Genomic DNA, 24,491 nt, shown 5'->3' on the forward strand with positions numbered 1-24,491 from the left:
GTCATTTCAGGATGAAATCTACATCCACACCCTTTGAATCTACATCATTTGAAAAAATACTTCCAGGGGCTCCTGGGTGGCTCAGTCAGTTAAGCATCTGCCTTGGCTCATGTCATTATCTCAGCATCCTGGGATCAAGTCCCATGTCGGGTTCCATGCTCAGTGGGGAACCTGCTTCTCCCTCTTGCTCTGCCCCTCCCCGCCCCACTCATGCTCCCTCTCTCTCTCTCAAATGAATAAATAAAATCTTAAAAAAAAAAGAAAAATACTTACAGTGGCCAAAGTGTATAAGTTAGGGAAAGTTTTTGTTGGGTACACGGGCCTCATGTAGGGAGAGTGTGTGCCGCACGACCCTAGGAACAGAATTGCAGACATTAGAGCAAGAGAACCAACAGGAGTCCCTTCACGTATAGGAATCCACTTTAGAAACTATCACAGACTTGTGTTACTGACACTTCCGTATTTCAAGTAACAGAATACATTTAAAGCCACATGTCCATAGCTCTCAAAGCCCATAACTAAGCGTGTACTGTGCAGATCATGGATACGGATGAGAATACAGTATGAAAAGGACTTACTTAGCTTTTCAATGTTAGGCATGACCTTGCTGCCTTTCTTCATGTATGATGCACGGAAACCATCCACAGAAAAGATGATTAATGGAGGGCGAACAAACCTTAAACAGTAACATAGTAAGCTTTAGAAAACGTACTGCTACAAAGTTTCCATTGTGCCTAGTCATTCTCACAACTGGAACCAGGAATTTCCAAGATGAAACTTCAAGTGAGGATATCGGTACAAGCTGCCAGCCACGTAGCATTTGTGACGACCGAAGTCCAGAGTTAAATGACCAAGGTCATAAAATGGCCAGGGAAGGGACTGGACTCCAGTTTTCCCCTAATGTACTTTATCCACTGCCACCTCTCACATTGTAAACAAGGTTCTTCCCAGAGTATAAAGTTGTTATATTTGCCTGGAATAGGTTCTCTCCGATTTGCTACCTGGAAAACTCCTATTCATTCCTAAAAACCCACCTCAGGGTTTCCTCTTGTGTAATGTTAGCTGCTCACACTTCTGAATTCCTTTAAGATGTTAATCATACCTTTTTTGTCATTCATATACATATTACATCATTTTGATGCACAGTTTACAACTTATTCATCTTTCTATTTTGTGGACCTATAGTAGGGCTTCAATAAATGCTTAGCAAATACATGAATGAATGGGTGAATGAAGTAAATGAGTATGAAATTTATAGCAGAGGCGCTCCTGTCCCTAAAACTTATAAAAGAATTCTTTTAAGTTTAAATCATAAAATAACTTTAAAAATAATTAAAATTGATGAAGATCCATTTAACTAGGACAGGATCTGATGAAATAGGTCCTTTGTTATAGTCTAAGGATAGAATTGGCTGGTCAGACTCAAGAATACTAAACTGTGTGCAAAAACTTTTTTCTGATAATGCAGCAAGCACAGGCTTGAGTTTATTTGAAGCCACATAATAAATAAGGCATATTTCAGATGAGTCACAGATAAAGCACTTAGAATAATACTGTCGAAGAGTTCTTCATTGTCATGACCATTATCACGTATCAGGGCTTCGACTGCTAGACTGCTTTTTCCACAAAAATAACCGAACACATTTAAAACAGTCAGAAACTATGGCCATTTCATTCAGAAAGTCCAAAGAAGTTCAAGTGGTTCATTAAAGCCAAAAAAGGATATGAAAATAAAGACAATATCGAAATACTTGGATTTTGTGTCACGGGCCGTGCTGCCTAAAAACAAAAGTCCACTTGAACGAATACATGAATGAAAACACACTTGTTGAAAATTTATTTTCTGCCAGGCATTTTAAGGGTCCATGAATTTTCAACAGTTTCCTGGAAGGCGTAATGAGTGCCTTATGCTGGTTACACTTGAGCTGCGGGGTGTCACCCAGGTCTGGCTGCACCCCAGCAAAGCAGCGTTCAGTAGTTTGTCAAGTTCCTGCAGCATCTGGTAGGAGTTACCAGCTTGGATGGTGTTTTTTGAGAAGTTCTATAGTCCTCCTCCCCCCACCCCCAAAAGAGGCAAAAGCAGCCTTTCAGGAAAAAAGGCGGAAAAAAAAAATCAATGCCAGAAATGTTTCTTTCCTTCTCCGGCGATATTTAGATACACTTTGTAAAATCTTCAGCTACGGTGAGGTATAGAGGATATTCAGTCTTCAATATGTGCAGAGACAATAAGAGAAAAGGTTTTAAAAACTCACTACTTCCGGGCGCCTGGGTGGCTCGGTCGTTAAGTGTCGGGCTTCAGCTCAGGTCACGATCCCGGGGTCCTGGGATCGAGTCCCTCGTCAGGCTCCTTGCTCAGCAAGGAGTCTGCTTCTCCCTCTTCCTCCGCCCCTCCCCCCTCTCTCAAATAAATAAATGAAATCTTAAAAAAAATAAACAAATAAAAACTCACTACTTCAAGATATGCATTCTAGCTTTTGACGGATTAATCACTTACGAGTAGTCGAGTATAAGTTTGCCTGTATAAAAGGGTCTCAGCTTTACACTGCTTGTCACCATTTACCCATCCAGATCCTGGGATACTTTATTGACTACTATGTAAACTTCATCATATTTATAAAATGCACTTACCCTGCAGGGCACTCTGGGGTCTTTATTTCCTCACAGTTGTCATCTACCCAGTGTGTCTCTCCTAGGAGGGAAAGTGGGTAAATTCACTTGTGAATCTAATCGTCAATGGCAGCCAGAGCCCCAAAGATGGCAACCCCAGGCCCCGTGTCTTGTTGGATACTTGTTGCTTATGGGACACCATCTAAACAGAAACTCTGAAATAAAGTCTAGTGTTGGTTTGGCTTACGAAAGTACACCCATACATAATGGGAAAGCTAATATTTAATAGCCCCAAGTGGTGTTTATGCGAGCCTTCTGAGCCTAAATGGTTTGTAGATAAAAACACCAGTGGCGTCAGTGAACAAAATTTCATGTTTGTTTCCCTCCAGAAATAAACTGTTTGGTCATTAGATGGAACATTCTTTTCTCCACCACCGAACATCTCAAAGCCATAGAAAGTATGGCACAACTTCCCTTTAGTGGAGGGGAAAGGCTTAGAATACTCAGGGGTGATAGATGGAAGATTGCAAGAGAGAGATGATTTGCCAGTGGATCTGTGTATAGCCTGTGGATTTAGGAATAAAAACCAATGCTTTCACTTTTATCTTCCTCCAAGGTCCAAAAGCTACCCTGAGCTACCCCAACAAGAATGGAGAACAGAAAAGAGCTCAGGTTTAAAAACAAAGAAACACAAAAACGAGGCTTCTTAGGAGAAAATGAGAATTATCAAAAAGCATTTGCTTTACATGGTCCTAAGGCAAATCAACATCACGTGTCTTGACCGTATTGGAAATCTCCCTTGTCAACAAGAATCTGACTGCTGACAATGGGGTAGGTTAGTAACATGCTCCTTAAAGTGGGGGAAACTTGACCACATATTTAGCAACCCAGGGCTCACACATGGGCCTCACAGAAGTACTGCAACTAGAATTTTTCACCAGGAAAAGCCAGTGTTGAATGGTTCAATGACAAGGGACACCTCGGACTTTTCCTGTATTTTCTCTTCTAATAGCCTTGGTGGCTTATTGTTACATTTACTACATGGGGAAATAAAGAGGAAAAGGAACAAAATTCTCAATCCATTGTATACTTTATCAAATGTTACAGTAATTGTTTGGGCAGGGGAAATTTTCCAAATTCAGGATTAATGGAATACCTTCCTGCCACACACTGAACATTAAACACGTTTCAGAACGGATTTGCCTATTCCCCGAAATCTTTTAATGGAAATGCTTCTTAAACATTCCATGTCACAGCTTGGAAGAAGGACTTAATTTGGACAATAAAGTGACTTGCAAAGTTCACATAAAAAGTCTTGAATCTTTCCATTAACCTCTACAAGAGGGTGCTATGGTAACTTCAACTCCTTAAAGACAGAAACGTCATCTTTTATATTTTCGTCAGTCCACCGTTAGTCTTAGAGTATTTACTCTTAGAATAAAACCATCATATTCTGCAATCGACCACACAAAGTGAACAGATATGCGTGTATAGCTTTGGGGTATAATAGGAGTGACGGGTGCCCAGATCCTCTTTACCAGCTAGTAAACCCATCTTCAGGCTGCTGCTAGTGCCCTAGTTTACAGCTTACATCCAGTGGCTACAAAAGCCATGCCTCCCTGCCTCAGGGGTAAGAATGCTGCAATTTACCTTCCAGTAAAACAGGCCAAGGTGAGACTTCCCCTAAAACCACGTCCCTGCTGGCCGCCCCCCTGCCCCAGCCTCCCTTGGTCCCTTACATGGTTTTCCTACAGAGCATTCCCTCAACACATTCCATGTATGGAATTCTGTCTCAGGCTCTGCTTTTAGAAAACCTGATCTAAGACCAAGACAGGAACTTTAGAAATCTCTTCATTATTATGATTCTACCCATTCTGGAATTTGGGGTGATTTCATTGTTATTTCAGATCAGTGAAAGGCAGGGAAGCAAAACTAAGAAAGAAGCATGAGAAATTAAAAAACACAACTCCTTCCCTCCTCCCCAACCCATATCCAAGGTGTGACAGCCACAACATCCAAGATTCCTTGGAGCATCTCCAGTTTTTATTCTTTTAAAGCTCTAGCCAACCCGCGGAAACAGGTACCTTTGCAAACCACTTGGTAATTGGTACAGCAGTCTCCCCTGGCCAAGCAGTCCTCCGAGCAGTGACAAGCATTGTCTTCATTTCTTACTTCTCCGCATCTGTCCTTAGTACACTCCCAGCCGCCAGCTGAAATCGGCACAATAAAACACTTTCACTGCTTCTCACAGACCAAATGAAAGAGGCCACAATTGCTTACAAGCGTTGCCAACAAAAAGAGCTAAAATCCCACATCATTTAATCTGCTTGTGAAATTAGAGTTGGCCTGAGGCCTAGATGATATTTGGAGGACTTACAAATAGGTTGAATTCCTAATTTTTCAAATCAGAGTACGAAGCCAAACATAATTGGGCTCCTTTGGAAAAATGGAACCCTTACCATTTGTACACTGTACTAAAAAAAAAAAAACAAACCAGTAAAATGTATGGTATGTAAGGTTTGTGATAGGAGTTTCTACCATCACAGGCACAGTCACCACAGCTGGGCTCTTTTATTTCCCAAAGTAGCTTTACCTGAATTTAATTAGCTTGATTTAAATAAAAATGATACTGCAACCAAATCCTCACCTGCCAGAAGTTGCAACTGAAGGGTCAAGTCCTACACAGATAGGTAGAGTTTAAAGGGATATGAAAAACACTCACAGGTCCAATTATTGACCAAAATGTGGCCCTGTCTACAGTGAGAGGTCAGAGCCCCTCCTCTCCAGGAGGCCAGGAGATGGGTTACAGATTTCTGTCTGAACATACTTGAATGAGAGCTCATGGTTTAACTCTATCAACAGGAAATATTTAGAAAATTAATATTTTCATTTAAAAGAGAGTGCTATCTTTTTTTGCTTGCCTTTTCATCCACTAGACTGTAAGCTCCATAGCAGGAAAAAAAAAATCACACCTTTCTTTTCACCATTATGTCTTCAGTGCCTGAGACTGTGCCTGGCACATGCTAGGTGTTGCATGAACATTCGTTCAATCTACTTGCAAATTACCATGAAAATAAAATATGACTCTTAAAATTCAGGATTGATGTGCTGAGAAACTTCATAATTAATTCAATTATCCAATAAATATTTCCATTATGTTTTCCATGTTCTAGGTGCTGGGGAGGTCACGAAGAACAGGAAAGACAAGATAGGACATCTTCATGGAGCTTATATTCCAATTGGGAAAGATAGACCACAAGCAAGTAGACCAGTAGAACAAGATAATTTCAGCTCGTGCTAAGTGCTATGAAGGAAATAACACGATGGTACTGATAGAGAGTGACAGGTGGAACAGGGATGCTATTTGATATAGAATGGTCAAGAAAGCCCTCTCTGGGCTAAGGACACTTGAGGTCTTCATTTCTTAAAATACGTCATAAGTGGAAGACAGTGTTTACAAAAAAAGCAACACTATTAAGAAGCTAAATTTATCGAGGAACTACTGGCTTCATGTAAGAATGGAATTTTAAAAAGCCAGGGTTCAGAGTGAACTACAAGCAAGGTAGGAGTCAGTCAGCTGTATAATTTTGAAAGCAAACACAGAAATAAACAGAAAGAAAAAACAATATTTAACTTTATGGAATAATAAGAAAGTTAGCTATCGGATCAGATAAAGAGATTTTTTAAAATGAGACTATATATTTTAAAAGTGAGAATGTGTTGAAAATGGAGTGGTGAAAGCTCTTGAGCCCTTTGAGAGGAATATAAACTTTGAGACGTGTTAATTTTGTAATATATATTTAAAATTTAAAAATGTACACTTTGATTCAAAATCCCACTCCTAGGAATTTCTTAAGGAAAACAGACAAAAATATGAATACGCATGAACCACATTCATTGATACATTGTTCATAATAGCAACCATTGGGGAAAATCTATATGATGATCAGTTATCCAATGAAGCAGGTTTCACCTGTTCAATGGCATACAATGTAGGCGTTCAAAAGGATGGTGTGTAAAGACATATATATATACATCCCCTCCCAGGCATATATATATATATATACACACACACACACTCGTATAAATACACATACACACACATATAGTAGTTAGGGTCTACACTGAAACATTGTGTTTATCTCCAGAAAGTGGCTTGTACTATCACAGTAGGATCTCAGAGACTTTTGTTTTCTCCTTCAACCTTTTGTTATTATCTGATATTTGATTCTTCCACATTTGGCATACGTTAGCTTGGTACACAGGAAAATAAAGTACTTCAAAACTGTTATTATCGTCCATATTTATTACACCTGGAAAGAGAGGCATGAACGACATTCAGAGTGAGCTAAGCTGGAGTGAAGACACCCACTAAACTTTGCAAGGAGCTCTAAGATCAGGAATCCGGACCCGCTGAGATGACATGTCAGAGGCCAGATGCTCTTGGCGCAGAGGAAACGAGCATCGGTTAGGTCCCCGGTGCCAAGCAGTCACAGGCTGCTGGTTTGAAATACTGCTTTAGAGCCAGAGAACTGTACTAGAACATCTGTTCCATCCATATGTTCAGTTTACAAGGTTCTCAGCATTTAAGTTTGCAGACCAACAACTAAGGAACCTGGGAGAAGTTCCAAAAGAAAGTAACAAGAAAAAAAATGGCTACATGTTTGGAAAATGTATTATACAGAAAACAGCCTAATAAAACTTTTCTTGTTCAGGGGTGGGGAGTGACGGTAAGCAAACAAACCAGAACCAGTTAAGGTTGCTGGCGTTGGTTTTCATATGAATCAAGGGTCATTTCTTTAGTAAAGGAGAATAATGTCTCTGTTTCTAATGATATCATTAGAAAGATAAGGCTAATATCAATGATAATAAGAGTCATATTTTTAAAAGAATTGTCTAAACCATAAAAGTCCAAAAGCAAGTAATAACTTGGCAGGGAAGTTGTCGAATCCCTGCATTTAGTGATTATAACAGGGTTGACGGGCATCTTTCTCAGAGTTTGCATACGATTGCCCAGAAGCATGCTGGATAGCTTACAAGGTATTTCCAGAGTCCTGCCTAAAGCATCAGGCTTTGGAAACAGAGCAGGTGGGGTGGCAAATGTCTACAAAGGTGCTTCTTCTCAACTCAAGTGTATTCATTCTGAAGTCTGTATATTCTATTGATGGTTCCAGTATAGAAGACATGGAAAGAAAGGCCAGGATGACTGATAGGAATATTTTAGAGCTACCCTGAGCATGTGACCCCAAGTAGAATGCCATAACAACTTTCTACCGCACAGAGAATGGGGAATTACATCAGAGTAGGCCAATAGTTATTATATGATAAGATGAAATAACACAAATGCTGTACACTGAGCAGGCAAGCAAAAATAAAAAGGAATTAAAATCGAAAGAGAAAACTAAAATTAAGAACGTTCACAGTTTTAGCCCATGTGCCTTAGCAGTGAACGTGGGAATTGACAGCAAGAGACAGATGATGAAGATGAAAAAAACCAAAAAACAAAAAAACCCAGGCCATAATTACTTCCAAAACCAGTAAATACTGACTGCAGTCACGAAGAACCTTCCTTGCGTAGGCCTGGTATGCAAACAACAGTCACATGGGGTATACTCATAATACAATTGATAATCATTCAAGAAACAAAACTAACCCACAGAGTTTGGTTTGACCCAAGCAGGGTGGCAATGTCAGGCAGAGTAACAGTGAGGGCCTTTCGCCATCCAATCAAGTCTCCAGAGGACTCAAATTTACCCACCTGTCTTCAAACAAAGCTCGTCAAAATCATGGCAGCAACTGCTGTAGCTCTTACATAGATTATCACAACGACAATCAGGGGGTCCAACCTCTTGAAGTTCAAAGCATCTGCCTTTGCATGATCCAGAGGTGTTGGTCCAGGGGGAGTCCGATAACACTGCAAGATACAAGAAGCAATGGCAATGGGATTGGGAGATGGGTCATGTCATCATGGAGAGGGGGCTGGGGGGGGGACCAGAGAGTGGTGACACGGTCAGGCTCAAGCTGAGCAGCCTAGCGCTGTCACCTGCTGGCTATGGACCCTGGGCAGGTCGCTAAACCTTCTGTGCCAGTTTCCTCATCTGTAAAGTGGGGGGATTAACGAAAGTAACTGGAGATTATAACGAGAATTCAAGGAAACAATCCATGCAGAACACTCAGCAGTCTGCCAGACACAGAAAGTGCAATGAATGTTGGCTGTCGGTTTTATTTTACTGTTTACAAGTATTATTACTACAAATCTGGGAGGGTGAGTGTCTCTGCCAATAGAGAAGAGAACATTGACGTATACACTTACAAACAAGAGTTCGTTTCCCTCTTTGAAAATCCATAACTTTTTGTAAGGAGATTTGAACCTAAATGTTCTGAGAACAGTCTGAATATAGGGACTGAAATGGAAGACTTGCAAGATCTCTTCCAGCCATTCAATCTACACCCAAAACAGAGCTACACAAACACAAACACCACAGTCTCAGCTTGTAAAAAACAAATCCTCTTTAGTTTCAATGATACGTCCGTATATCTAGAAATCTCAAGAATCAACTAAAAATTTGGGGGAAAAACCAGTGAGACAAAAATTCTACATATTTGTATGATATAAGCAATTAAGTTCAAAATTCAATGGAAGTCCCATTCATCATAGTGCCTAAAAGATACGATATCTAGGAATAAATTCCATAAGACTTGTGTAGGACCTACCTGAGGAACACATTAAAACTCTACCAAAGATGTTTTGAAAGATTTTATTAAATGGAAAGATACACCATCTTGGAGATGAAGATAATTAATATTATAAAAATATCAGTTCTTCCTCAATAAACTTAAAGATTCAATGCAACCACAGTAAAAACATAAAGAGGAATTTTTTTAAACTGGGGAGGATATTAAAAGTTTATAAAAAATGAATATACGAAATGAAAAACACTGGAAAGGAAGAGTAATTTGGTGAAGACTAGATAGTAAAGTATATTCTGAAGTTAAATAATTAAAACAGTTTGTACCAGGAAATAAGTAGATCAGTGCTGGAGGTAGGGATGGGAAATAGAGCCAAATATATGAGAATTTATTTATAATGAAAGCAATCGGAGAAAGAAAGGAGGATTAAACAGGGGGTGAAGGAAAGATTAATTAGTAGGTAGTGCTGGAAGAACTGGCTGACTGGAAAAATTTAAGCTGTATCCTCATCCTAGCTTACAAAATTATTAATTTCTGATGAATGGAAAGTGTAAGCAGTGTCCTACCTGTTGCTAGGAATGAAAATTTTTGTAAAATAGAACACAACTTGGAAATGCATATGAATCCTTCACCCAGAAATTCCATTACTGGGAATTCCCCTCTCGTGTATATTTGCAAAAGTTTGCCAAGACATATGTACAAGAATCACCGTATCCCTAAATGGAATATTGCCCAGCCCTTAAAAAGAAGGACTCAGATCTGGATGTAGGCTAATATGGAAAGATCTTAAAATATATTAACATGTTTTTTTAGAGAGCAAAGTGACAGAACAGTCCGATGGTATTAAATATTATATATTATATTTTGTGTCAAAAATAGAGGTAAAGAGAGCAATAAGGATATGAATAAATGTAAAAATAAAAACAGAGCCAGAGAAGAAAGAGAGAGGGCAGAGGCATTGAGAAAACGTACAGGTATCAATAACCTTCCTCCCCCCTCCCCACAGGAAACTCTTTACAGGAATTATATCGGAATAAAATGACTGAGAAAGAGAGAAGCAGAGGGATTTTTTTTTTTACCTTTCTATCTATAGTTTGAAATTTCCACAATTTTATAAATGTCTTGTCTCCTTACATCTCTCTCTCTCTCATACACACACACACACAGCTGTGTGTATGTATGAAGTATATATNCGGAATAAAATGACTGAGAAAGAGAGAAGCAGAGGGATTTTTTTTTTACCTTTCTATCTATAGTTTGAAATTTCCACAATTTTATAAATGTCTTGTTTCCTTACATCTCTCTCTCTCTCATACACACACACACACACACACACACACAGCTGTGTGTATGTATGAAGTATATATTATATAATATATATTATATATAAATAGCTTTACAAATGTTATTGATGACATGCTACGTATAATCTTATTTCCTTATTTATATTTATGAATTTCTCATTTTCTTTCAATTGGCATGCATTACTTTTAAAAACAAGCAAACATAAGACGCAGGTGGGGAACAGAAGTTAAATAACATTTCCAGGTTCACTGAAGCCATTTATCTGAACATCCCGTTTATCCCTCAGTCCTTTGTCCTTTTAAAAGTCAGAGTCACCCAATCCCAGGCTTTATGGCATCGGATCAGTTCAAGTAAAGCAAACAGATTCACTAGACCATGAGATGTGAAACGCTTGTGCATGGTTGATTCTGGGATGTTGAAATACATACAAACCACACCAGCTCAGTTTAGGAAATAATGTCAGGTTTCCAATGCAGTGCCTTACCTGTGGTTCAAAAACCACATTTTTCTATTGACTTTGGCCAACCTATGAACAGTCATGCTGGGCCATAAGAAACTGTGGGGGGAGGAGGGGTTGAGATGTGCAAAAAGTAAAAATAGAGAAAGCCCTATAGTAAAAAAAAAAAAAAGACAAAAATGCTTATAATTGAATTATTCCTTCTTTTAGAGGTACCACCTAGACAGTAGCCATCTAATAAATTCTGAGCAGAATTCATTCCCATGAGCTACATACATAAATATGCTCACCTATGCTTATTGCTGAGATAATGCGAACAGGTCCAAAGGCACACTGTTCACAGTAATTGACTTGTCCTGTCTTCTCTTCTTTATGGTGTCCAGCCTGCATTTGAAATATTCCTCCAATCATGCCCTTTGCTTTTCCTTCATCACAATCTCTTCCCTATTTCTCTCTTTAGTTTCAAAATATCTGGGTGGATTTTTAGCCATTTTAAACCTTTCTTCATCCATGCTAGTTACGTGATTTTTACGATATTCTTACAGCATTGATTATTCTCTGTCTGTATCCCCCACTTTGTTTTTGAAAATAATTGAATCTCACTCAATAGCTTCCTCCCTAATGAAAATCTTCTTTGCCAAACCTTAAACGGAAGACAGCTTCGTTAAGGAAGAGTTGCAAACACACAGATCATAAAAAGTGTTGGACTCAAGGTTTACCAACAGCTTACAAGTAAGAGTAAATTCTGAAATATGGACTAGGGACACATATGTCAAATTCATTCTTGGCTGGCTTGGACTCAGCTGATAATGCAGTGAGAGAAATAGGAAGATGAATTGATCCTTGTAGTTCTTCCAATCCAATAATCTTAAGAATTTGAACTTCGGCACCTCTTTTAATCAAATCAGGTGAAAGAGTCGAATCACATTCCCTTTGCCTTTCCAGGGCCTATCCCACCCCCGCCATCTTTCATAATAAGCTCTAATCCCCACACTTTCATAGCCCTGCAATCATCTGCCACATCTGGTTCTTTCATTCCATGCCCATGTCTCATGTCCTTCCCCCCACACCAGCCTGAGGACAGATTTTAGGTCTTCAATTTTTATTGGAAAATTTTAACCTGGTTTCATATACATAGATTCTCTGACTTATATGTCTAAATTCTAAAATCTGAAAAGCTTTCCTTTACCTGACGTAAATCAGGAGAACATCAATCTGACCCCTGGGGTTCTATAATTTATTCAACAGTGTGATGAAAACTGCAGGATCAGTGAACTTGCGGTGTCTCAAAATTACTGAGACTCCCATAAAAGCTCAGAGCCAACAAGGAAGACAAAAGACAAAAACAAACACCTCAAAAGGATCAAAAATGTGTGATAAGTATGGAGGTTTAGAATTTCATACAAGGCATTTGCCAGTACTTTTATGAAATTCAAATTCTATTGCTGCCTTCTTAATTACATATTTAAATAATGTTATTTTGCTTAAAGACACAACTCCATTCCAGAATCTTAAAAAAAAACTCTTAGAGTCTATATAGACACATTCTCTTAAAATAGGGACTTCAAATTTTAAAACATGTGTAAATGTACATATATGACAGGCATAAGAAAGTACTATAAATTTCTTACTTTTCACAGAAGCATTTCATGATTTAAAAAACACTAACATAAAAAACATGATTTATTACACTCAAATTCATGATTCTGATAGAAACAAGTGAAATTATTTCCCTTAATTAAGTAAAATCTTATTTCTAAAACATTCCATCGGGGCGCCTGGGTGACTCGGTTGAACATCTGACCCTTGATTTCAACTCAGGTCATGATCTTGGGGTCATGAGATCAAGCTCCACATTGGGCTCCACGTTCAGTGCAGAATCTGTTTGAGATTCTCTCTTTCCCTCTTCCTCTGCCCCTCCCCTCCACCCACTCTCTAAATAAATAAATAAATAAATAAATAAATAAATAAATAAAATCTTTCTAAAAAGATAAAATAAAAAAAAACATTCCATCTTACCACACATACAGAAGCGGTATCATAGAATTCTGGTGCCATTTATATGGGGGAAAACTACTGGTAATTTAATAGGCCATCAGAAAGAACGTAATTCATGACAAGAGTTGTGACCTAAACATGAGTTCATCCTAGACTCCCAATCCTATTTTCCTCTAAATCCCTCTGCAAAATGGAAATTTTCAGATTTGGATGATGATCCATGAGGGAAGCAGTACTTAAGTTTGAAAACCTTTAGCTTCCTAAATAAAGCTGGAAGACTCTCTCTTCTCCGCTTTGCATGGTGGCCCTGGGTGCAGGGTTTGAGATATGGCGCCCTATCTGTCCCTCCCATTCTCTGTGGTCCTTAGTCCGAGTGCTTCCTGAAAGTGAGAGGAAAGCCTTGCAATGGGTTGTGGGCTGTGGTTATGCCGCCTCCTGTTTAAGAGCACTGACACAGAACTGGTTCTGCTCTGTCTGCCTGCCCTGTCTGAAGTAGAAACCACAGGGAAAGGAGGCGGTCAATATGGACGACATTCAAGATGCTGACCAACTCTCGCATTTAATGCCATCTTATGCCTCTTCTGGGGTACATGATTCATCCTTTCTGGTCATACTTTCTTGTACTGCAGTTGCCATGTGTTCTTGATGCTATTGACCTCATCCCATAGCAAGCACCGCTTGCATACAGCCTCCATGTCAGTATCTCCGCTTCCTAAAGACATCAGTTCCTATAAATACCCACTGCGTTGGCACCGCTGTTCTCTCCTCTCCGTCAGATTCTGGACCAGCTCTTGTGGACAACCTTTCCTGTAAATAGGTCAACCTGGGAACTTTTCAGACACCTGCACTTTTAAAGCATTTATAAACACAACATCCTCACGTAGAAAGATCTCGTAAACTAGAAAAAAACAAAACACAGATTTCTATGCGACGTAAATAATATAGATTAACTTTAATTCAATTTTTTTTAAAAAAAGATTGTATTTATTTATTTGACACAGAGAGACACAGCCAGCGAGAGAGGAAACACAAAAGGGGGAGTGGGAGAGGAAGAAGCAGGCTCCCAGCAGTGCAGGGAGCCCGATGCGGGGCTCAATCCCAGGACCCTGGGATCACGCCCTGGGAGGAAGACAGACACTTAACAACTGAGCCACCCAGGCACCCCATTAACTCAACTTTTAAACCCCTCCAGCAGCATTTATGATGGTAGTCAGTACAGTATGTCTGAATGGTTTGCAAATCTGCCCCCAAACAACGAAATGTTGTCATCGAAATCACAGGTATTGGCAACTTGAAAAGGTAAAAATTTAGACACTGGCTTTTAAACATAAGTGAAGATAAATTAGATGTATCATCATATACTTAACACCTTATATTCTCATCAACCCTAATATGGCATTTTGTTTTCAAAAACTTTTTCCGATAAAAAGGCAACATTATCCCTGTTTTCCTGGTTGGAAAATCAGAACCCTCAGGCTAATCTGAGCTAGCAAGGGCCTGGCTAAAATTTTAGATCATCTGAATATAACTACAGTACTGTTTTTATTCACAAAGGATTTTTCAAATTCTGTACATACACTATGAATTTGATGAAGACATGATTTGGAAAGGTTTCTTAGTTCGAGAATCTATGTGGATATCTACTGAGGACTGAGATTTCTGGTTCTGGAGACGAGATAGAGGATTCTGTACGGTTCTAAGATGAATGAAAAATCCCTACTCCAGAGCTCCATTTAACAAAGCCCTGAAAGACCTGTGCCCTCCTTAGATGATACTTCAGACAGTTTTATTCCATTTACTTAAAACACCCACTGACTTGGGGCACCTGAGTGGCTCAGTCAGTTAAGCATCCAACTCTTGATTTCAGTTCAGGTCATGATCTCAGTGTTGTGAGATCAAGTCCCGTGCTGGGCTCTATCCCGGGTGTGGAGCCTGCTTAAGGTTCTCCCTCTCCCTCTGACCCCCCTCCTTGTCTCTCTCTCTCAATAAAGAAAGAAAGAAAGAAACACCCCTAACTCTACATTATATTTAACATCAAGCCCCATAATGTGATCTTAGTCATGACAGTTTTCCTTCCAGAATCATGGCTGTTGTATTTGTCAGCTTTGCAGTTTCCTGCACGCTACTCTTCCATCATCAAGACAGTTTTTTATTGCAGAATGAGATCCTCAAATTTATCGGATGAACACCAACCTTCTCATTCCTCTTACCATTGTTGTTTTCTCTGCGATTCACAAAGACTCACTTTACTCATAAAGCTGTGAGAGACACTCCTCCTTTTATATTTACCCACGAATTTCATTCACATTCACACCCCTTTAAGCTTTGGAGCCACTAAAAATGATGACAGTTGGTTGGGGCTTTCAAGTCTCTATTAACTGGTTATTCACAAGCTCACAAACTTCCCTGTGTCTTCCAAGTATTATGCTGCTTATATTTCAGAGGATATCCCATTTCCATCTGGAGACTGAAAGGGAATCTATCGCAGACTTCAGTAAAATCGCCTTCACTCTCACACCACAAACGTACACATACACACATATACACAAGTGCGTGCACACACACCTGTATACACATAAATTCCCTTGCAATCTTAAAGGGAAATCAAGCTGGCTACACCAGTTGTGTGCAACAAAGATGTCACACTCATGCCACTTTTTATTTACCTTTTCTTTGAAAATGTATTCCAGTCATCTCATGCACCTGATTGCCCATTATATTTACCCAATAGAACTATAATTAGCTCTGTTCGTTTCATATCTCCTAATAAATCTAAGGATCTCTTCTCATCTGACAGAAGAAATCCTATTCTACCATTACTTCCAATAGATCACTAGGTCCTAACAATAAATCCAGCGAACAAGTGTGCTCGTTAGTTAATTATAACAGTCTGCTTGCACTGCCACAGCCTTGAAACTCACACCCCAGTCCATAGTACAGTGAGGGTCTGTCCCGTGCGTAGAAGATTCTCACCTATTGCTGAGGACTCTAAGGAACTACGTTTACTAAGCGAGAAGGGGAATCGGATTCTTAGTATCGTCATGTGGGCAAGCTAGCAGCTTGTGGGCCCACTCCTGGTTCTTCCCAATGCATCCTAGAAGGAATTTCTTTTCTGTTTCATAGTCATATAGTACCTCAGCCAAAACTGATTCTTTTCTTAATGAATGTGTAAAATCAAGTCACTCATTATTTTCAAAGTTGGCTCTTTTTGGGAAACATGAAGGTTCTGGACTAACAACCAGGATCCATAGAATTTTGCTGTGTGGCCTTGGGCAAGTCATTTGTGACGTCTGTGTCCTTAGCTATATAACGAGAAGCAGGCCTAGATGATGTCTAATTTTCCTTCTGGATTAAAAAAGAAAAGCTCATGATTCCATCTATTCTGTTTTATTCACTCTTGAATTTGTGTGCACTCTACTGGAGAACTTGAAAAGCATAGGACGGATTTGTTCATCCTTAAATCTATTTTGTGTATAATTATCTCCATATGCTGTAAGAAACAGCTATAAGAGCTATTGAGTCTATGTGACTTCTGTAAAAATAAAACAATCTATATGATAACGTATACATCTAAGTGATCTTAAATATAGTACAGAATATTTGCTTCTTGAATTTTTTAATTAAATCATTGATTATTTTAGGCCTTTATGGTATCTCCTAAAATGATTTTTTAAGTGGAAATTCTACCTTTATGAAGCTTAGTTGGGATGCAATGCCCTTTAAGTCTCAGTTTTAGGATTTAGGTATGCCCAAACACTTTTTATTTGTGATTTTTCTATTGCTGTAGTTTGCCAGGTTTTTAGGTACTAATGGTTGATATCTCCTGAATAAAGACCAGAGACATACTTTGGAAACTGGATGAGAGCAGAGTGCAGAGAGTTTAGTCATGTTCATCTTTTTGAATGTTACATGTGCCTAGAAAGGGCCTCCCTCAAATAATGCACATCTTTCAGCAAGGCCTTTGCATCAGAAAACATCGGCTGAACTTTTATGTATGTATTAGGGCAAGATACTAAAAGGAAAGGCAGCCATACGAACTTTCAACAATGCTTCCATGTCCCAAAGGAATCCTGGGAAGCTCAGTGCCTCCAGACTGTTTGACCAACGGGAACACAAAGGTATCAATACATGGCTAGCTTCAGACTGACCAGAGCAAGATCTCCCATTCAAAAGAAAGTACCTCGTTTTGGCTGAGGTACTATATGACTATGAAACAGAAAAGAAATTCCTTCTAGGATGCATTGGGAAGAACCAGGAGTGGGCCCACAAGCTGCTAGCTTGCCCACATGACGATACTAAGAATCCGATCCCTCTTCCAGTCTGGGCAGTTACAGTCAGTGATAATGGGAATTATACTTGTCTAGAACAAAAAAAAGAGATCTTTGAAGAGAGCATTTGTTACCAATAAACACCGGATTCTCCAGCCCAGTGATCTCCTCTCCTCTCCCTCGACAATAGAAGACAACTCACTTTGTCCATTTGGCTCCCTAGGGGTGCAATTTTTATGATGTATTTTCTCACTTTTCACCCCAACCACACCCCACTTTGACTCACTAAACTACTTCTAATATGATTCTTTCAACCTTCTGGCTTGACTCAAAAGCAACTTACTTGATGCGTGGAAGACCTAGTATTCCATCAATATATGTATCATGACTTGGTTAATAAAAGTTCATGCTGGCTCAGCAGAGACAGGTGATTGTCTTTTAGATCAGATGGGTCAAAAAATACAGAGAAATTCAAAATCCCCAGGAAGGCAGACAAACATGCTGAGATGTCAGAGAAAGTCAAGAAAATATTGCCCCCTAGAGTACCCATTACTTAATATGTAATTTTTATTTATAAAACCATCAGCAGCTCCAATTTCCAGGAAATTAACCAACTCATTACTTAAGACCTGGTCAGTTAAGCCCCCTCGGTGTGCACAAGGAGCTCCTTTATAAGAATTCCCACACTGCTTATGGTGCAGTGTATTGTAAAAGGAAACTCTTTCACTTTGGTTCTATTAGTTAAGTCAAGGTACACTATTAAAACTTACCTTTCCTTAGGCCAAAAGAGAAAACGGGGTGTAAGTCAATCCTGTATGTAAGCTCTTCAAAGCACCTCCTCTCTTCTACATTTTTCCAATTTTAGGTAAATCTTAATCTCATCTCATAGTCCTAAATTCTGAAGTTTCAGAAAGACAGTTCACTGCTTTTTTTCACTGTCACTCCTATTTTTCTTTTCTTTCTTCTTTTTTTGTGTGTGTATCAGAAATTTCTGGAGACAAATACTACCTCTTATATCATGGGACAGTAAATCAAATTCATATGTCCCCAATATTAAATCAGCACCTGTTCCTACCACTTCTCTCTTAGCCTTGTCTGTTAACAAGAGTTTTAATTTTATCTTAACATTTATAAGTTCCAGAGCACAAAGACTGAAATAGCCTTTCTCATGGAGCGAGCATACATGTTCTCATAATTAAAACCACATTCTCTCACCTGATTTATACACAGAGCTATTTTTACTCCGAGGAAATCGAGGACTCCTCTAGTTATCCTGCAAGACTATCTTAAGGTGCATTTCTTTAGGAGCTTATATTGATGATCCAGTGCCTAAGAGTTTAAAAGGACTGACAGTGCAAACAGTCACTACACTTACCTGTAGGAGGGCCTTCATCCCATCCTTCTGCCCTCTTAATTCGATTTGCTGTGAACCCTAAGCAGATATTGACTCCCACAGCGAAAGTGAACAGGGATATTACCTAGGGGAATAAAGAGATGGAGGTGTCAAGCTCATTAGTCAGATGGCATGAAGGCAATTCAAAGGACTTCAACATCACCACCCCATCCTACAACTTCCAAAATGCACCGGAAAGAGCTATCTTCATTTTTAAAACAAAAAGAAAAATCCAAAATCAGGAACTGTTTCTGAACATCAAGTCCTTCCCCCTCGCTGCGATGCCATCATCTCTCCTACCTGATAGGACCGGAACCGGCTTCTCCTGGCCATGGCAGAGGGTTCTTGGAAAGCCTTTTGCTGTGTGCTCTCTTTTGCCTACACTGAATGCACTGCTTTTTGGGGCTCTGAGTTCAGTCTATTAACTACAAGTAATCCCACCTGGGAGGTTGACAGCCTTCTCTGATTTGTCCGGAGCTTGATTTCATCACGATGGGTTCACAAATGGCAGCTCTGAGCCTAAGAGGCTTGAAACATCCCTCTCCTTCTCTCCACCCCCTTATCGGTCCCGCCCCTAACACACACACACACACACACATACGCACGCACGCGCGCGCACACACACACACACACACACTTTCATGTGGTTTCCTCTGGTAACATGAGGGTTTCTTATGTTGCTGTGGCCAATAACAGTGCATGTTCATTTTCCTTCCCTCACAAAAACATGGTTTTTAAAAAAGAAACCAAATGTATTTGATCCGATAAAAATGAAACAGAGCTGTAAAAAGGTTTCCACCAGCTTTAAGCTTTTAAGGTTTACAGTGTAGTTATTCAATGTAGTCAACCTCACGACTTTATTTTTTTTAAACAAGGAAAGGTTTATAATTTATAAACCTAACAACTTTTCCTGTCTTTCCCATTTATTTATTTTTTCTGGCAGTTTAAATGACCCTGTCCCTACTGCCACATTCTCAGCTACTCCCGACTACTCAAATATTTCTCACGATAAAATCTCCCAAGATTGTAACTAACACAAGAGATAGCATTATTTTTCCTCGTGTTGTTGTTAGCGTTTAGAGAAGTAACTTTTATCAAAATACTGGGAATGCCAGCTAAGCAGCAGAGAGTCCTTCTGCCCTGTGAGGAAGGACAAAATAACTTCAGCCTGTCTCTTCTTCCTGAGGGGGGAGAGACGGATGGGGGGAGGGGCTGGATGGGGACGCTTTATTAGTGATTGAATTTAGGAAGGAAATCTCAACGGCAGCAAGAAGTTAGCTTTAAACATTGTTTTCCCTGATTATTTCCCAGTTGCATTGTCCTCTAGCCCCCAAATGCTGTCCTTTAAGGCTGTTGTAAATGTTAAAAGTTTCTTAACAAAGCATTTGGCAACCAGGAGGCTTCTAAAAGAAATCAAGGTTTCTAAATCTGAAAGTTATTTAAATATCGTCTGCTTTTAGGATTCAAAGGAGGGAAGAAGGCTTGCCTTTGGTTTCCCTTGCACCAGGCCCAGGGACCATCCATCTCGCGCTGAGCATATGTGCGTGCGTAAACAAAACAGCACTTACATGCAACAAATTACTAACGGGGCAATGGCTCGGCTCAAATCAAACGTGATAGCACAAAAGCAAGACCTTGTTTATAGCAGATTGCACAGTAGGCCTGGGTTTCATTATATATTCTAGAATTCAGTAACAGCTAATGGAGAAAAAGAAAACCCACTGCCAAACTTTAAGTCGCCTTTCTTGAATCCTTTCAACTTTGTACTCTTGCAGAGATGGCAGGCTTATGGATTTTTCTACAGAAGTCCCTTGCTTTAGCTTCTGTGCCATACTGAAATGATTTGGAGTTGGGTATTTCACAAGGCTTATGAAAGATGTTAACCCCATGTAAGAGCCTTCTACTCTTTATGTTCAATTTCAAGATGCAGAATTGCTTTCACAGCAGAAAACTATCCACCGAAAAGGAAAAGATCAAGGCAAACCTGCGATTGCCTTGCATTGTATGCCAACACTGTTCCACATGTTCCCCAAAACCCTGCTTCCCCTTCTCTCTAACCTCCCTGGCCCTTGCCAACAACTTTAGATTCTGTCTGACATTTGATTGTAGAAACGCAGCTTGAGGATAATGAAGGCTCCCCTTGGGGGAAAAAAAAATAGAAGCTGAACATCATCCATTAATTTTGACATTCAGCGTAGCTGTGCAGGGGAAAAAGCCGTAAGTGTAATAGTCGCGCCATAACTGGCTTCTGTACAGCACTTGCTACCAATTATCAAAGAGGATTGAGCTCAGGCATTATTTCCGTCAACCGTTCTGTCAAGGAGCTTTGTCTTCAGGTCATTGTGCACACGGAACTCATTAAAACACACATATTCACAAATGCATACGTGCACACACACATCCCCGCATACACACAAACACACACACACACACCATCTAACCACAGTTAAACAGAATTTTATTACAAGACATCATGATGAATTAACTCTCAGAGGGATGACTGAAGTCCCTACAAAACACAATTACCTTCCATTAACTATAACTGAGAAAACTAAAAAAATCTGGAAATGCGTACCATAGGTCTAGAAACTCAACTAAGTGACTGGAATGTGGCCCCAGACCTTCTGTAAACACAACCCAATTAAGAAAGTCTACCAGATCGGGAGTTTAAGATTTTGAAATAATGTCACCCATGGTTGGGTCAGTAAACAAGAAAGGGTATGAGAAAGACTAAAATTAACTTCCAGAATGGCTTATTAATCCAGCCACATGTCAGAGAACACTGCCCCCTGGCAGAAGAAAACCCAGAACTGTAACAAATCTTGCGACAGCCTCAGGCCTTAGAAATCATTCTGTGGTTTTCAAGCTTTATTGGGTGTAAGAATCACCCCAGGAGCTTGTTTAAAATGTGGATGCTTGTGGCCTACTCCCCAAGATTTGGATTCAATAGGTCTAGGGGGCAGGGCAAAGAAAGGAGGATTCTAGAGGCCAGACAAGAATTTCACAATAGGTCATTCTGATACAAGTAACATAAGGAGCACATTGAGAGAAACAGAGCATTGGAATAAATTACCCTGAGTGAATTTGTTTATGTCCTGCATGTTGAATTGCTTGGTCTAATTCATAATGTAATCTTAATATATTATTAAGAGCATTCACTATTAATTGGACATGGAAGTCAAGATCTCTTAGTGACACACCATGGCAGTTCCTCCATGGGAATCATCTCCAAACTGGAAGCAGCAGAACAGTATTTTTTTTACTTTGCTGGTGGCACAAAGCAGCAGTGTGCGTGTTGCCTGATTGCAATACAGTAGTTGCTTTTATACTAACTAACGCACAGTCTATCTTTCATGAAATAGTTCTGTGAATCCTTGTTCCCAAGACCTGATTAAGGTAAGAGGGCTTGAGGTTCGCAGTGAGATTGGAAAGATACATAATTGAAGGTTGTCATTCTTGTCCCCTGCGGTAATTACGAAATTTTCATGAACCAATTCAAATTTTATCTATATCCAGTTGCTCATGATGCAGGATTAACTGCATAATGGTGTCTTGACTCGACTTAACACTATTCCCAGAATACTTCTTGAGACGCTGGTGTTACGCCATTACTGATCACCTGATTTCTCAGTGGTATCACTCAGCAGTAAAAACAGCACATACACTAAGAAAGTAAGAAAAGAGCACCCACATGTATTCTATTCTCCCTAGTTTATTTTAAAACTCTTTGAGCTGAGTCTTGTTTTTAAATTGTGCTGTGGTTGCCGGCTATTAGAAAATTCAGAAGAACAAGACAGCAGTCTTTGTGAAAGGGGTTTACCAATCTAAATTGAGCAAGAAATTATGTTGGCTAATGGAGGAGCAAGCTGGCTCAATTGCTCCCACAAGTCAGGACTGCAGATGTATATAAAGTAGACACCACTTAAGATTCTAAACCACAGATGCAAGGTTTTATGGGTAATCTATGGCCCCAGGAGATTCTCTGGTGGAGAAATAACATACAGCTATTCAAATGCAAACAGGACTTGTGTTATTACTTATTACACAATTGACAGCTGAAATCAACACTGGCACATCTTTCAATGACTACAATTTATATAGTAAACTTCAATGCATGCACAACATTTATTTTCAGTGGAATCTAAGTATATGTGCCCCATCGCTGCACCAGAACAATCTCTATCCTCTAAGAATATTCATTCATTGCACAAATATTCATTAGGTCCCACTGTGTGCCAAGCACTGTTCTGGGCCCTAGTACTGTATGCGGAGCTAAACCAAGTAAAGCCCCCTGCCCTCCATATCAATCAAATAGACACAGAAATAAAAGTAAAATTGCAACTGGTTAAGTGTAGAAATGTAGAGATAAATGTTGCTTTGAGAACTTATAATTCCTGATTGATCTCGTCAGGAGGGTCACGGAAGACTTCGTGGACTATCAGTGGAGCTGAGATGTGCAAGGTAGGTGGGAGTAACGAGGTTAAGAGAGGAGAAGATTCTAGACAGAGCCAAGAGGATGTGCAAAGGTTCTGTGCAGGGTAGAGGGGAAGCACACCCAACGTATGAAAAGACAGCTGGTCTGACGAGAGTAGCAAGAGCAAACGTGAGCGTGGTATGAAATGAGCGAGGGATTAGTAGGGGCCAGCTCAGGTGGGGCTTCATCTGTCACGTGGGGTGCTAATATCTTTGCTCTACAAGCGATGGAAAGCCTTAAAAGGGCTTACGCAGGTGATAGTTTACTCAGATTTTGCAGGATGAATCCCTGTAGTGTATATGAAGTGGAGGGAGTCAAGAACGGATATGGTGAATCAGCTGGGAGATGATGGCGTCATCCAGCAGGAAGCTAGTGATGCCTGGCACCAAGCAGGCCATAGTGGTGCACAGGGAAGACTGGGAGAGTCAGAGGAAAGACCCATTAATGAACTGGGTAAGGAGTGAGGGGGCAGGAAGGTGTGAAGTATGACTCCTGAGCTAATGAAATTGGAATTGGATTGTGATGACCAAATACATACTCAGTAAGATCACTCCTTCCATTTTAATTGGATTATAAAACAGACATGGAGGCATGTACCCACTTGCTAACACTCTAGAATTAGTTCAAATGAAGGGATATGGCTAATAGCTTTAACACATTTGTCAGTAGTTTCAAAAATCACCTAAGTGATTTAAAAATCACTTTAGCTCCTCTGAAAGCTGCCTGCTCAATTTCCAGGCACGTGGACAAAGTCGTTAACAGTTGCTAGATGGCTCCCTGCGCATGTGAGAGCTCATGTGAGTTTTCGTGCACGCGTCTGCTTTGTACAGAGCAAGGAGGAACGCACGGCACGGATGGCTGCGTAGGTGACTGCAGAAGAGCCATCCACCACAGAGCTGAAGGCTCACCCTTTGCCTTCCCATCTCTCACCCCTGCAGGCTGCGAAGCTACTGGCCATTCCACTTGCAGATGAAGAAATGGAAGCTCCCAGAATAAGTGACATCTCCAAGCCAGGTCCAGGAACCAGGTCTCCTAAGCCAGCTTTGTCCCCTTCCCACTCTAGTATGACGTCCCTATGTTACACCACAGGAGGGCCTTGAGTTGACACGTGCAGAACGCAGCTGCCCAGACAACCAACATGCCTTCCAACTTCACTCCTCGTGAAAACCTGCTGCAATCCATCGGTCTCTTCTTCCTTATCAGACACCATGTCTACAGGTTCTAGTTACTGATTCCTGCTACATCCTTTCTCAGAGCTGGCTGAGCAGTTACTAATATCTAAATTGACATCCGATGTGA

The 24,491-nt window shown here is 40.0% G+C and overlaps 1 protein-coding gene across 5 annotated transcripts in view; it reads right to left on the minus strand.

Annotated features, from left to right (window-relative positions):
• ENPP2 (ectonucleotide pyrophosphatase/phosphodiesterase 2) overlaps positions 1-24,491 on the minus strand; it is a 144,530-nt gene that overhangs the window by 58,310 nt on the left and 61,729 nt on the right. For 3 of the 5 annotated variants that reach the window (XM_002929526.4, XM_002929525.4, XM_002929524.4), the window contains exons 1-7: positions 19,019-19,153; positions 18,701-18,803; positions 8,366-8,521; positions 4,692-4,817; positions 2,629-2,689; positions 579-676; positions 274-353 (exon numbers count right to left, since the gene is read on the minus strand). In XM_002929526.4, coding sequence (XP_002929572.2) covers positions 274-353; positions 579-676; positions 2,629-2,689; positions 4,692-4,817; positions 8,366-8,521; positions 18,701-18,803; positions 19,019-19,051 — 657 coding nt within the window. In that variant the 5' untranslated portion in view covers positions 19,052-19,153. Of the gene's footprint in view, positions 1-273; positions 354-578; positions 677-2,628; positions 2,690-4,691; positions 4,818-8,365; positions 8,522-18,700; positions 18,804-19,018; positions 19,154-24,491 lie in introns of those variants that run through there. The other 2 variants (XM_034668560.1, XM_019810218.2) reach the window with 1 other exon arrangement.

Source organism: Ailuropoda melanoleuca, chromosome 9, assembly GCF_002007445.2.
Source record: "Ailuropoda melanoleuca isolate Jingjing chromosome 9, ASM200744v2, whole genome shotgun sequence".
Classification (NCBI taxonomy): Eukaryota; Metazoa; Chordata; class Mammalia; order Carnivora; family Ursidae; genus Ailuropoda; species Ailuropoda melanoleuca.